Source organism: Streptopelia decaocto (genome assembly GCF_964273445.1).
Source record: "Streptopelia decaocto genome assembly, chromosome: 2".
NCBI classification, from domain to species: Eukaryota; Metazoa; Chordata; class Aves; order Columbiformes; family Columbidae; genus Streptopelia; species Streptopelia decaocto.
The window spans coordinates 125,355,584-125,369,647 of NC_138655.1; the positions used below are offsets into that span (position 1 = coordinate 125,355,584).

The following is a 14,064-nucleotide window of genomic DNA, read 5'->3' on the forward strand; positions in this document are numbered from 1 at the left end:
AGTCTAGGGACAAAGACTCATAGCTTTTTTTTTTTTTGCCTTTTTTTTTTTTTTTTTTTTAAATAAGGTGCGTTAGGGTTGCAGCACTGGAACATGCTACCCTGCTGGTGTCTAGGGGTGTAAAGCAGAGGATTTATGGAATGGAAAATAGAGTAGAGCCTTAAAAGTTTGGCTTTAAAAAATGGAGACAGTAGTTTGACAGATTGTTCAGTAAATGTTCATTTTATTGAGAATTATAAAAAAGGTGCTTAACGCCTCTGTGCCATTAATATAATACATTAAAAGGTTACTGTCAAGATTAGTGTTTCAGCTCTGAAAATTGACTATAGGGTTTATGGGCAGCACTGTTCATATTCTGCTTGGAAGACGAGGTATCTTCTACTTACCGCTTGACAAAACCATTATGTTGTTACAAGGCTTTATACTGAAAAACCTGATAAATAGTAAAACACAAATAAAATCTCATTTGAAAAGCAGGAGAATAGTTCCTGTCAGTCTTATAGCCAGATTTAGCAGATGCGGGCTTGAATGTAAAACAGTTGTGAAAATAGCCAGTGTCAAACTAGTACAAAATTAAACTTGTGGGGTGTTCTGTTTTCAGTGTCTGTTATTGTTGAAGAACTCCATTTCAAAAGCATGCATTCCTTCCTACAGAAAAAAAAATCAGATTCCTTAGTTGAAATTAATTAGCATTCAGAAACCAGATAGCATGTTTTTGGGTATTCATGAGATCTCTGTTTGAAAAAATGTTTTTAACTTGTAGAAATGTGTTGCAACACACAGATGGGAAGAAAAAGAAAAAAAAATCTCTTTAGCAAGCACTGTGTGTAAAAGGAATATTACATTTTGCACGCTCCTGATTACCCTGTGTAAACAGTTTTTGACATCTGTCTTTATAGTTTTCGAGGAGAGGAAGACTTTGTTAAAAGAACCATTTTTATACAGCAGTCACCATTTCAGTCTTGCTTTACCTGTATTATGAAAGCAGATGGTCTGCATGTCTTTTGAATATTTATAACTATCAAAAACAATCTCTTGCTATTCACCCTTAGGCTTATGAGATGTCAGGACTGTTCTGGTTGAAAAAAAAATCATCTTGGGTGTTTACAGAAAGAGGATTACATTAAGCTGAAATGACTATACATTTTCCAGTTTAATATTTGTCCATCAGCTGTTTAATCGTATTTAGATAATTGTGTAAATAAGTTGTTGCAGCCCTTGCCCCTTACACGAAGCAGGCTTGAAGCTTTAAACACCGATGAATGAGTTGCGAAAAAAGCTTGGATTTATTTTTTTCCCAGTTAAACAACCTGGAAGGCCCAAATAAGTTTTGGTCACAATGCTTATTTTGAGGGAAATGTTTCATTTGCAAAGGAATCCCTGATATCTAATTCAGCCAAGTTGTTTTAGGAAGCTGCTGTGTCTGTTACTCTCTGCTAAGTCTGTTAGTATGTATTTGTTCTGTGTAAATACTGCAGCCCAACTACCCCTTCATGAGGCATGAAAACAACCTCATTCTGCCCATATAAAAATAATTTTAAGGTTATTTGGGGAAGTTTTGGGACTGTGGGGGTTAAAAGCTTTTTTGACTGGAAGCTGAGCAATCACTGATAACAGATTTTGCTGTGGTTGGTTGATTTGGCAGAAAAGCATGAACAGTTTTGGTTTAGATGATTGAATTAACCTGATTAACATTGTTTTTGTTGTTTTGCAAAAAGGACAACAGTATACTTTTAGCGATTATCGAACAATACTTCACCTGGTTAGAAAGCAGCATTAGAGGCAATGGCTCAGAAATGCCTCCTGTGTAGCACCTGCAGCAGTGGCTGCAGCGACCAGGTGGCACAAAAGTCTCAGGTCCTTCCTGGGTCTTGCAGGACACACCTTGCTGAAAGGTGTCCGATGCTACTGTTTTATTGGGTTTTATTTGATGGGCATATGAAAAAAGTTCTGGTTGAGATTTATGATATTTCCCCAGGGTGTTCCTTAACTTCTTTGGGAAATGATGGTGTCTGGTTTTCAAATCTCTGGTATTTAATCTTCCTGAGAGAATGGGATTTGATTCTGACTACGCTGGGTGAACCTCAGCTGAACTTCAGAACCAATTCTACCCCTACCTCCACACGGTTGTTGGATGCCTAATTTTAATTAACTTATTTGGCTAAAAAAAGAGCGCTTGGGCTGCAGCAGATGGTATCATTCCAGAATAGTGGGATTTCTGTGAAGGTGGCACCATTTCAGATGAGATCTCCTGATTCTGAGAACAGGACTGCAAGTGATGTGGTTGGGGGTGGGGAGGGATGGAGAGAGTGCAAAGAGGGAAACTTTGGATCTTGAGGTCTCACAACTTACTTTCAAGGATAAACTTTGAGGAGATACATTAAGATTGTGGATCTGTGACCAGTTTTCGCGTTCTATCAATTTTCTTTGCGACATGTGAAAAAGAAATCAGATCATGGGTGATGAATGTGATGCATTAGAATATTTGTATGATATATTTATATTCATCATTCTTATACGTAGAAGGCATCTGCCTGTGTGCCTCACAGATAAGGAATGCCTATGTACAGTATTACCTGAATATGATGTGCTTCAAATACAATAATTTTCATTTTGATTATTGATAAGTATAAGCCAAAACATGGGGAGCTCCTTACATATAATGACCTGGGAAACAAGAATAACTTGAATATGCCTCCAGTCTAGATCGTGGATTTCTGAAGAGACCACTAACTCATAGGGTTAATCTGTACTTTTGGGCCCTAAGCATAGTGGGCATTTGTATGTGTAGGTTGCCATTAAAATATACAGGAATTATACAGGAATTTCAATAGCAAATTGCATCTTCCTGCACTGACGTGACTGCAGGTTTGATGACAACATAATGAATAAAGCATAGAAACAATGAAATTCAATGTTGTCAAGTTATTTTTCTGAGTTAACAAGGTAGTAATATTTTATCTGGCTTGTAAAATTTTGCCTTCAGTGAATTAGTAAATAAATCATTGTTTCTTCCTGATGAGGATTCTTAGAGTAGGTAATATCACTTGAATGTTTGCATGAAGTGTTCTCAAAGAAAAAGCAGGATAATTTTAATTTTAAAATGTGTGTTAATGTCTCTGTGTTAGTTTTTTTTTATATCTACTTTGAAGCGCTAGAGTAAAATCTCAATATTAGCCATCAGAGCCTGAAATTCACATAGTGTCAAAGAAACTAAAATTCCTGGCAGTGTTATTTAAATAGACCAGTCCCCTATTTGCTTGTAAAATAAAGTAACTACATTAAATTTATTCCTGAAGAAGCAAGTGATGTCACAAACTGCCACATCATTGGCATATCTTCTTTGTAAAATGACGTGGAAGGGAGGACTAGGAAATCCTAGACAAACACCTTCATCAACAATAGGTAATTTGCTAAAATTATTATTAATGTACATGTTTTCGTACTTACTAAAGTTATTTGGGCAGGAGAAGACATCTGAAAGGGGCAAAGTAAAATGAGAGAAAACTGCCCTGGAGTTGGAATGACATCCACAAAATATGCACAGGCTAATATGGGATGGTGGCCCATTACATGTGCAGTTCCCCGTTTCACACGTGCAGACCTGCAGGTTTTGCATGTACAGTAACTGTGCATTCATATAATTTACCAGTTCAGATCCAAAGCACTTGTGAAATCACACCTTATGTATCATGTTCCCTTGTTTAAAATCATTTAATCTGTAAAAGAACTTAACCAATAATTTCGGAAGTATTAGACATTAATGATACCACCATTATATTGGAAACTGAAATTGGGTTCAGCTGAGCTTGGTTCAGGTCATTCAGGCTACAGTTGCAGTAGTCTATTAAGCATTCATTCTCCTTTTATACCACTGACAAAGGCTTCTAGCTAATTTCAGAAATGCCAGATGAATATCAAGGAATGGTAAGAATTTTGGTGATTCAGAGAAACATTAAAATAGCTGCCTGGTGAGTAGAGGGTATCCACATTTGTCATAAATAATACTGCCTCACTCTAGCTATTCTGAGCCTCCACAAATAGCATGTTACTGAGTAATACGTTAGAATATAGTTATAATGAACTTCACTAAGATCAATAATCAAGGTACTTTTACTCAGAAGCTGAACTAGCCTTATAAAAGAAGACTTATAGTAATATTTATTGCATTTTTATTCCAAACTCTTTCTTCCAGTGGTTATAGCAGTTTGTGTAACAAAGGGTTGATGCTCTACATCGATTTTATGACAGCACAAATACAGCTAAGTGTTACATGCTGAATAGCGAAGAAACATAATAATCAAGGCTTTGTCTTCTTCACCGTCGTTATTTTCTTAGTACACTGGACAATTCCTGTAGTTAAGCTAAAAGTAACTACTTTCCACATAGAAATCTAAAGGGTGGCAAAGTTCAGTCTATTGAAATTACATTTGCAAATTCTGTTGTTCATACTTCATATACTGAGTAGAATTTTCAAGTTGGAGCATTATCTCATTTTGCAAGGCTTAATTGATTTTGTAAAGGAATGTACTGGAACTGAAAATTTTATGCATTGTAAATTCCCCTATTTAAAAATTGGTCAAAACCGAGCAGAAGGTAAACTTCTCACTGTAGCTATCTGGTATCTTGAGAACCTTTGAGAAAAAAATATCTGTATCATCCTTTAGTCTATTTTACAGCCAATATTCAGTTACAGAATTAGACATGACAATGAGAGCTTTTCTTAAGCCTGTTTATGCAAATCACTTAAAATACCCTGTTTAGGAAAAGCAAGTCTAGGTTTTTTTTGCGTTGTTACATAAAAATTCTATTTTACTATAAACCACCTTATTTTATCCTACTAGTAGGTCATTCAGATAAACTTTCATCCAATGATTTTCTGGGCTCTGCCCTGTGATAAGTGGCACAAAGGGAGTGGGCAGGGATAACTTGGGGCATTGCTTGCATTTCTAGAGTCAGTGTAGGGTTTGGATACCTGTAAACTTGTGTGGGTGCATGAAGGGTGAATCAAATTTAAAAGCAGAAATAGTACAAATAACATGCCCTTTCAAGATCAGCATCGTCCATCCAGAGCCCATCCTGTTACTTGATGTTTCTTGATCAATAACTTTGTTCTTCCCATAGTACACCTGCTTTTCCTGCTCCTGTTTACAATATACCTTGGTTTATTTTAATGCTCAATTAATGAGTTTTTTAAAAGGCTTTGGACGATAGGATTGAAAATGCAATATGGTTCTCAAACTCTAAAAATATAATGGTTTCAACATTTGAAATAATTTGTGCTTTGACTTGTACTGCTCTGTATTACAGATTTTTTTTTTTCTTCTCCCCTTTTCATACAGAGTATGATTTCTTCCATTGTGAACAGCACTTACTATGCAAATGTCTCAGCAGCAAAATGTCAGGAATTTGGAAGGTGGTATAAACATTTCAAGAAGGCAAAAGATATGATGGGTAAGCAAAAAAAAAATTGCTGTGATGGTGGATACATACCGTTTTGTGTCACGTTGAGGTCTGTCATAGTCATATAAGAAGCCAGGTCCCTTCACGATAAGTTTAGGATGCTTTTGATGAGTAGATGTAGAAAGTACATATATAGTGAAAGAATTCATTTAAATAAATATTTGCTGTTGAAACAGCCAAACTAACTTGGGTTTCCAGAGATGTAAAGCTGTCATTCTGTAAATCTGATCTTCTACCATCCAGAATAATTGTTTAAAAAACCTGTTTCTGGAACTGTGATGGACTGATTTTTTTCATGTGTGTGTTTTTTTTTTCTCGCTCTGGCTAATGTATATTTAAAGAAACAGGCTTCTATAACTATCATTGCCTTCCAACAAGAATGCTGTGATTTTATAAATTCACATCTTTCTCTAACTTTGGGACAGTGATTTCAATTCATTTTAACAAATAGTTATTATGACAATTGTTTTCTTGTTGTAGGAAAGATGAACAAATTAACAGAGAAAAAAATCCATCAGTGGGACATAATTATTCAGTAATACCTTCATCTTTCTGTTATGTCCCTTTTTAAAACTATTTCTTTAAACCTGTTAACATAATTTTGAACACTTTATGTCAGAAAATTTCTATGTAGGTTTCAACAGAATGAAGAAATGGGGCCTCAATTTGGACTGAATTTTGAGCTTGACTTAGCTTTCTGTATTTGAAGCAAATAATACATCTACCAAAACAGGTTCTTTGCCTTTTATAGCTTAAGGCTGTAATGAAGACAATGCATCACTTTTGTGATAATTGCTTGAATTACTGTTCCAAGTGAATGCCCCGCTTGGGTTAATCTCTACTTTCCACTAGTGAAATAAGGCGACTTCTTTCCTTTATCTGTGTTGTACCTTCTGTACAACACCAAACCCTTCTTCTGAGACCACCAAAGTCGGTGGCGAGGCTTCACTTGGTTTCAGATGGGCCCTGTGCAGAGCACCTGCCTGGGGGGTGACCTTTCCGCAGCATCCTCTCCCACCTCCATTACTTCAGCGCTCCTGCTTTGGGCTAGCCCTGCAAAATTTGACTTACGTGACCTGCAAAGACAGGTTCACCATCCATTCTTCAGGGACAATGAAGCCAGTGCATAGGAAATATGTGTGTGCTTGTATATTCCTGTGTAACCTAATGCTGGAAGAAGAGGCAGCACTGTCCCCAAAGCCACATGGATGAGGAGCACTGGGTGCTCTGCTGGGGGACTGATCCACACTGTGGGTTCCAGGCTGCTCTGCAGAACAGTGCAATGTTTTGTTTTGTTTTGTTTTCTAATTTTCTGCCCATGATAGGACAGAGGAGAAAGGCAGGGCTGCGAGTAGGGATCCAGGTGCTGATTTCTTCTTCCAGCTCTCATCCCTGTGGAAGAAAGGGTGGTCTTGCACTGAATGACTGTTAGTGAAGATCATAATTACTATGAAAAGCTCATATGCTGCCTTTTTAAAAAAAAAAATATGTTTTACTAGTATAAGAAAAAAATTGCTGCACCACTTATGAAGACACTAGAGTTTTGGTTTTCAGATAAAGCATATTTTCTTAAAGCTATTTCCAGACCAGCATTGCTAAAGCTCTAGAACTGAGATTGTTTAAAATGAAAGAGTGATATACATTGATAAAAAGGAGACTCCTTTACTTCAGCCTAGGGTTATTTTATATTGTCTCATCATGCACAAGAGGGGAGCTGGAAGCACTCTTGTAGTTTAAAAAACTGTGTTGTTAATTAAAAAGGAGGGTGTGTCAAGGCAGATGAGTTAACATAAGAAAAAAATCAACCATGTTGCAAGTCACTGAAAAAAAACATGCATACATGGTTGCAAGATAAAGCAGCCCATCTGTGTAATTTACATAAATTATACTAGTTCCTAGCAGTCCTGTACAATTGATGCAGCATCTAGAAATTAGCAGAGCATGGGGAGGTCCACACCCCACCTTACTAGTTACAGATTTCCAGTGGCTGGGAACTGCAGATGTTTTAGTGGGGACACCAGGAGAGGAACAAAACCAGTCACTGGGCAATTCTCTCTGTTTGGGGCGTGCTTTCCTGTAATAGCCCTCCTTACCGTTTGCGCAGATGCATTTACTGTTTCACTTGCGTCTTCTGCAGTGCATGGAGTGGTTTCCCTTCTCTCGCTTTTGTCCCCTCTCATGTTGCTAACTGCCTTGTCAGAAGCCCCCTGCATCCATCACTGCAGGGATGCGTTCTGCAGCCTCACGCTCATGGTTCAGTTGCATTGTGCTTTTGCAAAATTCTCAGGAAGTTTGTTGTATGTGATTTCCAGCACATAGTTTTGCCTCTGATGTTCTACTGGTTCCTCTAATGGCCCAGTGATGATCATGGGCAATTTGCTGGATTTTTTTTTTTTGGAAAAATATTCACTACACCATTATTCATAGGTAAATTTTGAAGGCAAATAGCTACAATAGGGATGTTATTGGCCTGCTGATCTAGGCTGGAGAGTACAGTAAGCTTGAACCTGAACACGGCATTTCATATTTATTTTTATTAGCTCATCTTACAGGGAGCACAAAGTTTGTGATTTTCAGTCTTAATGTTGGCTTTTTCAATGTTTCTTTTCTACCATAGTTGAGATGGATAGCCTTTCTGAACTGTCCCAGCAAGGTGCCAACCATGTCAACTTCGGTCAGCAGCCGGTCCCAGGGAACACAGCCGAACAGCCTCCATCCCCTGTTCAGCTTTCTCATGGTAGTCAACCATCAGTTCGGACCCCGCTTCCAAACCTGCATCCTGGACTTGTATCTACTCCCATTAGCCCTCAGCTGGTAAATCAGCAGCTGGTAATGGCCCAGTTGCTGAACCAGCAGTATGCAGTGAACAGACTTCTAGCCCAGCAGTCCTTAAACCAACAGTACTTGAACCACCCTCCTCCTGTCAGTAGATCCATGAACAAGCCGTTGGAGCAGCAGGTCTCTACAAACACAGAGGTGTCTTCCGAAATCTACCAGTGGGTCCGTGATGAACTGAAACGAGCAGGAATCTCACAGGCAGTATTTGCACGTGTGGCTTTTAACCGAACTCAGGTCAGTCCTTTTTTTCTTTTTTTTTTAAACTTAAGAGTCTCTTCTTTTTCTCTCTCTTTAGTAAATATCACCTTTTAAGTCTGTCTTCTCATTTCTGCCTGTAACTTAGCTCCTACGAAGGAACCATGCTTCCTTGCAGGACCAGAGTCCATGTTGATACAGTACAGAAACCTTCAGTGATTGGTTTGTGGCAATACCCACTGTTCTTTCAGACACTTTGATTCCTCTCCAGTTGTGATGGTTTATGAATATCTTAATCTTCCCTGGGAAAGACATGAGCAGCTCTACACAGAACCATTCACAAGGTCACTCAACAGATTGCCTTTTGCGTTGTGAAGGTATAACCTGTACTGACCACATGCATGTACTGAACAACCTGTTTTATTTCACAGGTATACTTGAGAATGATTTTTTTTTTTTTTAATTCATGTTTGCATTTATTTGTAATATTTTCTAGTGAAGGCCTTAATAACATCTTTTCAAGCTTCCAAAAAGATTTAAAAATAAAAGCTTTATTTTTAGGCAATCTACTATTTTCATGTATTTCTGTAGCTTGTGGCAAAAACATTAGTTGCTGAGATTGCTAATGTCCACATCAGAACATATACTTCAGCTCTTCAATGCAGAAAAAAATCTAGCCTTAGCAAAGCTGATAAGTAACACTAAAATGTGTTATTTTTTACACCTGTTTTTGAAGCTAACCCTGTTATAATTTATTCTGCTCTATGAATTTAACTTAATGCCATGTTGCATGGAATTTAATCAAGCAGAAATTATGGAAGAAATGTCAGTATATCCAATGCAAATAATAAGATCTCAAAATTTTAGAAGTCTGTTTTAACAGAAAATAAACCAAGAATTTTTTTTTAATGAAATATTTTTTAAAAGATATAGGTAAATTTGCTTTGGATTCCACATTTTTAAACTTAAGCAACAAATAATTGTCCATTGTAGAATACAGTTAAAAAAAAATCATTATGTGGGCTTCTCTCGAAATGTTGAAGTTTCTCCCTGCATAGTTTAAAGAATAAAAATTCCAGTTCAAATGCACTGTTACCAGGTTTGAATCAGCATATCATTTGTAATTGTTCTGTATTGTTATCACCTTAAAAATTGTACATCCCCCTTTAACTAAAAGAAAGTAGAGCTCTGTGTGTGTCTTTCCTCTTAACAGCAGAGGAGGTTTTCAAGATCTGGGTCTCTCATACCAGATTTCATGGGATACTTGAACTCATGCAAGGATTACTTTCCTAAGTTAGATTCAGGCAGTGTCAGTTGTTATATTTACAAATAAGTGACATAGAGTTTCATTTAATACAATGCTTAATATTTTAACTATTGATGCTATCAGGTATTGAAAAAACATAACAGTAGTTTCAAGTTACCATGGTTTGCAGCTGCCATCTTACCTGGGAAAAAAGCCAAGTAAATAGTTTATTAGATACTTCTGAGAAAGACTTGCCTACAAGCAGTTTGTTTTCTCACAGCTTCCTCCCTGCTCCAAAGTTGTTTGTTCATGTTTTTGTCAACTAGTTTTGTATGCGGCTTTTGGTCTCTACCATTTGTGCATGAACAGTATTTGTTGCCTGAAATACAAGGATGGTAGGTTCTGACTGAACTTTGAATTTATATGACAAAATGTAAGGAGATGCTCTTAGATGTGATGAATGCAACTGTAGAACCAGATTTCTAGTGTAAATACTGATTCCTGATTACTATATATTTTTCTCACTGCAAATGTTATTAAGTATTTGTTTGAAGTTAAATTCTTCCACAGATGTTGTGGTTAACCAGCTTGGTAAAATATGTTCAAAGTGACCCAAAACTGGGAGGAAACCCCAAAATGAACGTTGAAAACAAATACCGTTGAAAATATATGAAATATATGTAATATTTTTTGGCAATTTTCAACCAAATCTACTCGAAAGAACACAGAGTAGTATCCCTGTATCCTAAAATTATGTTAGCTAGTCAAATTAGTATTTGCAGTTAGTTACCTAAGATTTTGTGGTACTTGTTATGTATTGTGGCAAACATAGGGAACAGAAAGGAAAAATACTGGGAGCCTAGGCAATATTAGCTTCAGTGTTGCCAAGAAATAGCTCAGCATATTTTTAATATGAAAAGGAGCCCCATTGAAATCCAGATAAGTTTGTTGTAAGCACATTCACCTTAGCAAAACTGAAAATTGCTAATTGTACCCACAGTAACAGCTGATGTCCAAGTATAAATACAGATAGAGATACCAGTGATTCTTATAAGAAAGCATTTGAATTTATTTTACTACTTGTACTTCAAAATTTATCTCAGGTTATTCAAGGATACATCGCATTTAACAATAATTAGGGCAGCACTTTAATAACTGATGATATTTTGATGTTATTTTCTAATATTAATATAATATCTTTTTTTTTTTTTTTTTTTGGCTAGAGCAAGTGGAAATGCCTGTTTAAATTCATCTGCTGTTTTCTGAGATAAGAAGCTAACTCAGGCTTACCACTGACATTTTTTAAACTGTCATAAGCATATTTGAGCTGTGTCCAGGGACCATATCATGCCATCAGTTTCTGAAGGCAAAAGATCTCACTGAAATTGGTTAGGAGTTCTGTGTAAAAAAAAAAAAAACAAACCCTGATGTCAAGATACCATCTCAGATGGGGGGAGAGATTTGCTTTCAGCATAAAAGTGAAGGAAGGAAGTGAACTATAAACTAAGAGTAATTTAGCTTCATATTTTGGCAATAAAAACGCACTTTGGTGGAATTGCTGAAGATGTTGGCATGTCTTGTTTTACAGACTTGTGCTCCGCAGTATGAATGCAGAATTTGGTGGCATTTTTGGGCGCGATTGGGAGATTGTATGAGTTTAGTGTGGTAATTCAACACTTGACCCTAATTTTTGAGAAATTTTGATTTTTGGGTAAAACTGTTGACTAGAAATACTTCCACTTTTCTCGGCTCAAAGGAAAAATCTGGTAAAATTCTGAAAACTAAAGCGTCTTTTCTTTAAATTCTCATCTATTTATAAGGTAGAAAAAACCCTCAGCCACACCTAAGAAAATTGAAAGAGGGTTCTTAATCTTTTCTTGGATAGCTTCCCCCCTACCCTTAACTTCAAAATGCTAGTTTCAAAAATATGTAGTTCTCAGGAATATGCCTTGCAAAGTTTCATCAAAGAGGAGTCCAAAAAGCTATAACTTGAATGAAAATTAGTATCTATATGTCCACAATAGAACAATTGTTGTAGGCAGCAGAAATGGTTCTGGAGGGTGGAGCACATCTCCCCATGAGAAACTGCACAATGGTCCTTCTAAGGAAGCCTTCAGGTCTCAGTGGGGTCTGAAGTTGCATTTGTCCTTCAGCAGTGGCAATTCCAGCTCACTGGCTGTGAAGAAACAGATGGAATGCTGTTAGTGCCTCTTCGTAGTGCATGGTGGAAAGGTTTGTTGAGTCAGGCCTTGTGCTACCAGACCTGAGTTTCGCCTCAAGCATGGCTACCAAATGTGTCTACTGATCTTTCTGTTTGCTAGGGTAATTTTGGTAAATTGAGCTGCTTTTGTTCCAGTCACCATTTGACCCAATTAATAAACACAGTATTTTTTCCAGCCGATGTCAGTGCACCATGCAGACACCTCTGCTCTCTTAAAAGGGCAAGTTAATTTTTTTTCCTGCACTTTGCTGGCTGGAAAATGGCATTTATGATCAGCTCTCTGGCCCTGGTGGCAGGAGCAGCTGTGGGGTGATAGCACTGATGTGTTGGAGAAGCCCCCCAAAGCATGGTGCCCTACACCAGCCTCTGCCCCAGCCTTCTGTCAGCAGAGCGGCTCATCTGCCTCTGCAAATTTGCACTTAAACTGTGAGTATCTCTGCTCCGTTTTGTTCTTTTTGGCGTTTGTTCTGCTGAACCACCTTCAGAGCCCTAAACAAATAAACTTCTCCGCTGTTTCTGTCATGTGTTTGTAAATGTAAACATGAGTCAGGGAACGGAAAGCTTGGGTTCCCACAATCAAGTCTGACATTTGACTTGAAGGTGTAGCTGAACCTGGTGCATGGCAGGGTGACGTGCACGTACCGCGCGAGCGAGGAATTGCGTTAGTCATGGTTGTGGTTGGAACTGTGGCTCCTTGGGGCTGCCGGTCTGTGTTTGTGTTCGCTTTCAACCCCAACATTGACTGCGTGAACTCGGGTGCTCCTGCACGGAGGTGACCTCTCGGCTCCACCTTCGCGGAAGGAGGGGGAGTGCTTTTTGCTGCTTTTTCCATGTCTGACCATTGTAATTTTTCTACTTCCCAACAGTGGTGGTCTTTCACTTCAAGGTTTGGGAGTACTTCTCAGTGTTTCTGCCAGATACCTTTTCTCTCCCCTGCTTTCTACTTCACCTCCATGCTTGTTTAAAATATTAGCTGCCAGGATACATTGCTTTTCATTCATGTGTAATGCCTTTTCTCATACATGAAAACTTCTGTGTATTTAGGACTGTGCTCATGCTAATTGCTGTTTCGAGAGAGAACGCTTAGATGCAGTAAACGGCTCCATGTAATTTAAAAAAAAAAAATCTAAGTTTACACAAACCACCTTCTCAGCCACTTTTTTTTTTTTTCTTCCACTTTGTCTTTGGCACACTTTATTTTCCAGTAAAATGAAAAATGAAGATGGATTATTCAAAATTGATAACAGTAATGGACCATCATGTAATGTTTTATTGAATTTGAGTTCTGTAAATTATGTGGTAGAGAGAAATTTGCCTGCTTAAGTATAACAGAAATTGCCACTGTATTCATATAATTCTTCGTAGTGTAATTTAAGAAAAAGCACACTATCCATATCACTATTGAATAAAAGGTAAAAAGGTGCTATTACACTATCATGACAGCTCTCCTCTTGCTACTAAGCGACATAGATAAATGTGTCTGCTTATAACTTGCCTGGCAGGGATCCAGGCTTGTGTGTGGGGCTTGCAAATAATCTTCTGCCTGGACATGGGATGGGAACACCCTGCAATGGAGAGGAATAGCGTTCAGGGATGTTCTGTATGTTTTGGGGAGGTTTGGGCAAATTGCATTTTTCTTCTGGGAGCTTTGAAGTTCTATCAAGCTGATAAAATCTATTTCAATCAGTGATTACGTTCAAAGAGGAGACAAACTGGGGGCCAGACAGACAGTGTTTTTGTTCATATTGGCAGACACTTTCATTTATCTCCATTTTTAAAGAATTCATAATTGGTTTTTGAAAGCCTTGATAATATTTATTGAACATTTTTGTGCAATTAGGAATAAATTATACTTGTGATGACATGTAAACTTTTTTTTTGAGTAGGACCTGGTAACATTTTAAGAAAATACATTTTCAGTGCAAAAAGAATACAAGGGAGAAACAGTGAGGAGAACTCTGATCCTAACAGTGTTCATTATATAATCTCAATGCAAAAGAGCATTTAGCTTTTATGCAACCTGAGGTACAATATCAGGACATCACACCAACACTTGTGTCTTGGCAAACCAGTTCAAGCCTGGTAAAACAAACAATAAATC

General features: G+C 37.6%; 1 protein-coding gene across 10 annotated transcripts in view; it reads left to right on the forward strand.

The window, feature by feature from the left end:
• Window positions 1–14,064, forward strand: part of SATB1 (SATB homeobox 1) — a 93,012-nt gene that overhangs the window by 40,568 nt on the left and 38,380 nt on the right. For all 10 annotated transcript variants that reach the window (XM_082045720.1, XM_082045716.1, XM_082045717.1 and 7 more), the window contains 2 exons: window positions 5,343–5,454; window positions 8,081–8,535. In XM_082045720.1, the coding sequence (XP_081901846.1) occupies window positions 5,343–5,454; window positions 8,081–8,535 (567 nt within the window). The remainder of the gene's footprint in view (window positions 1–5,342; window positions 5,455–8,080; window positions 8,536–14,064) is intronic.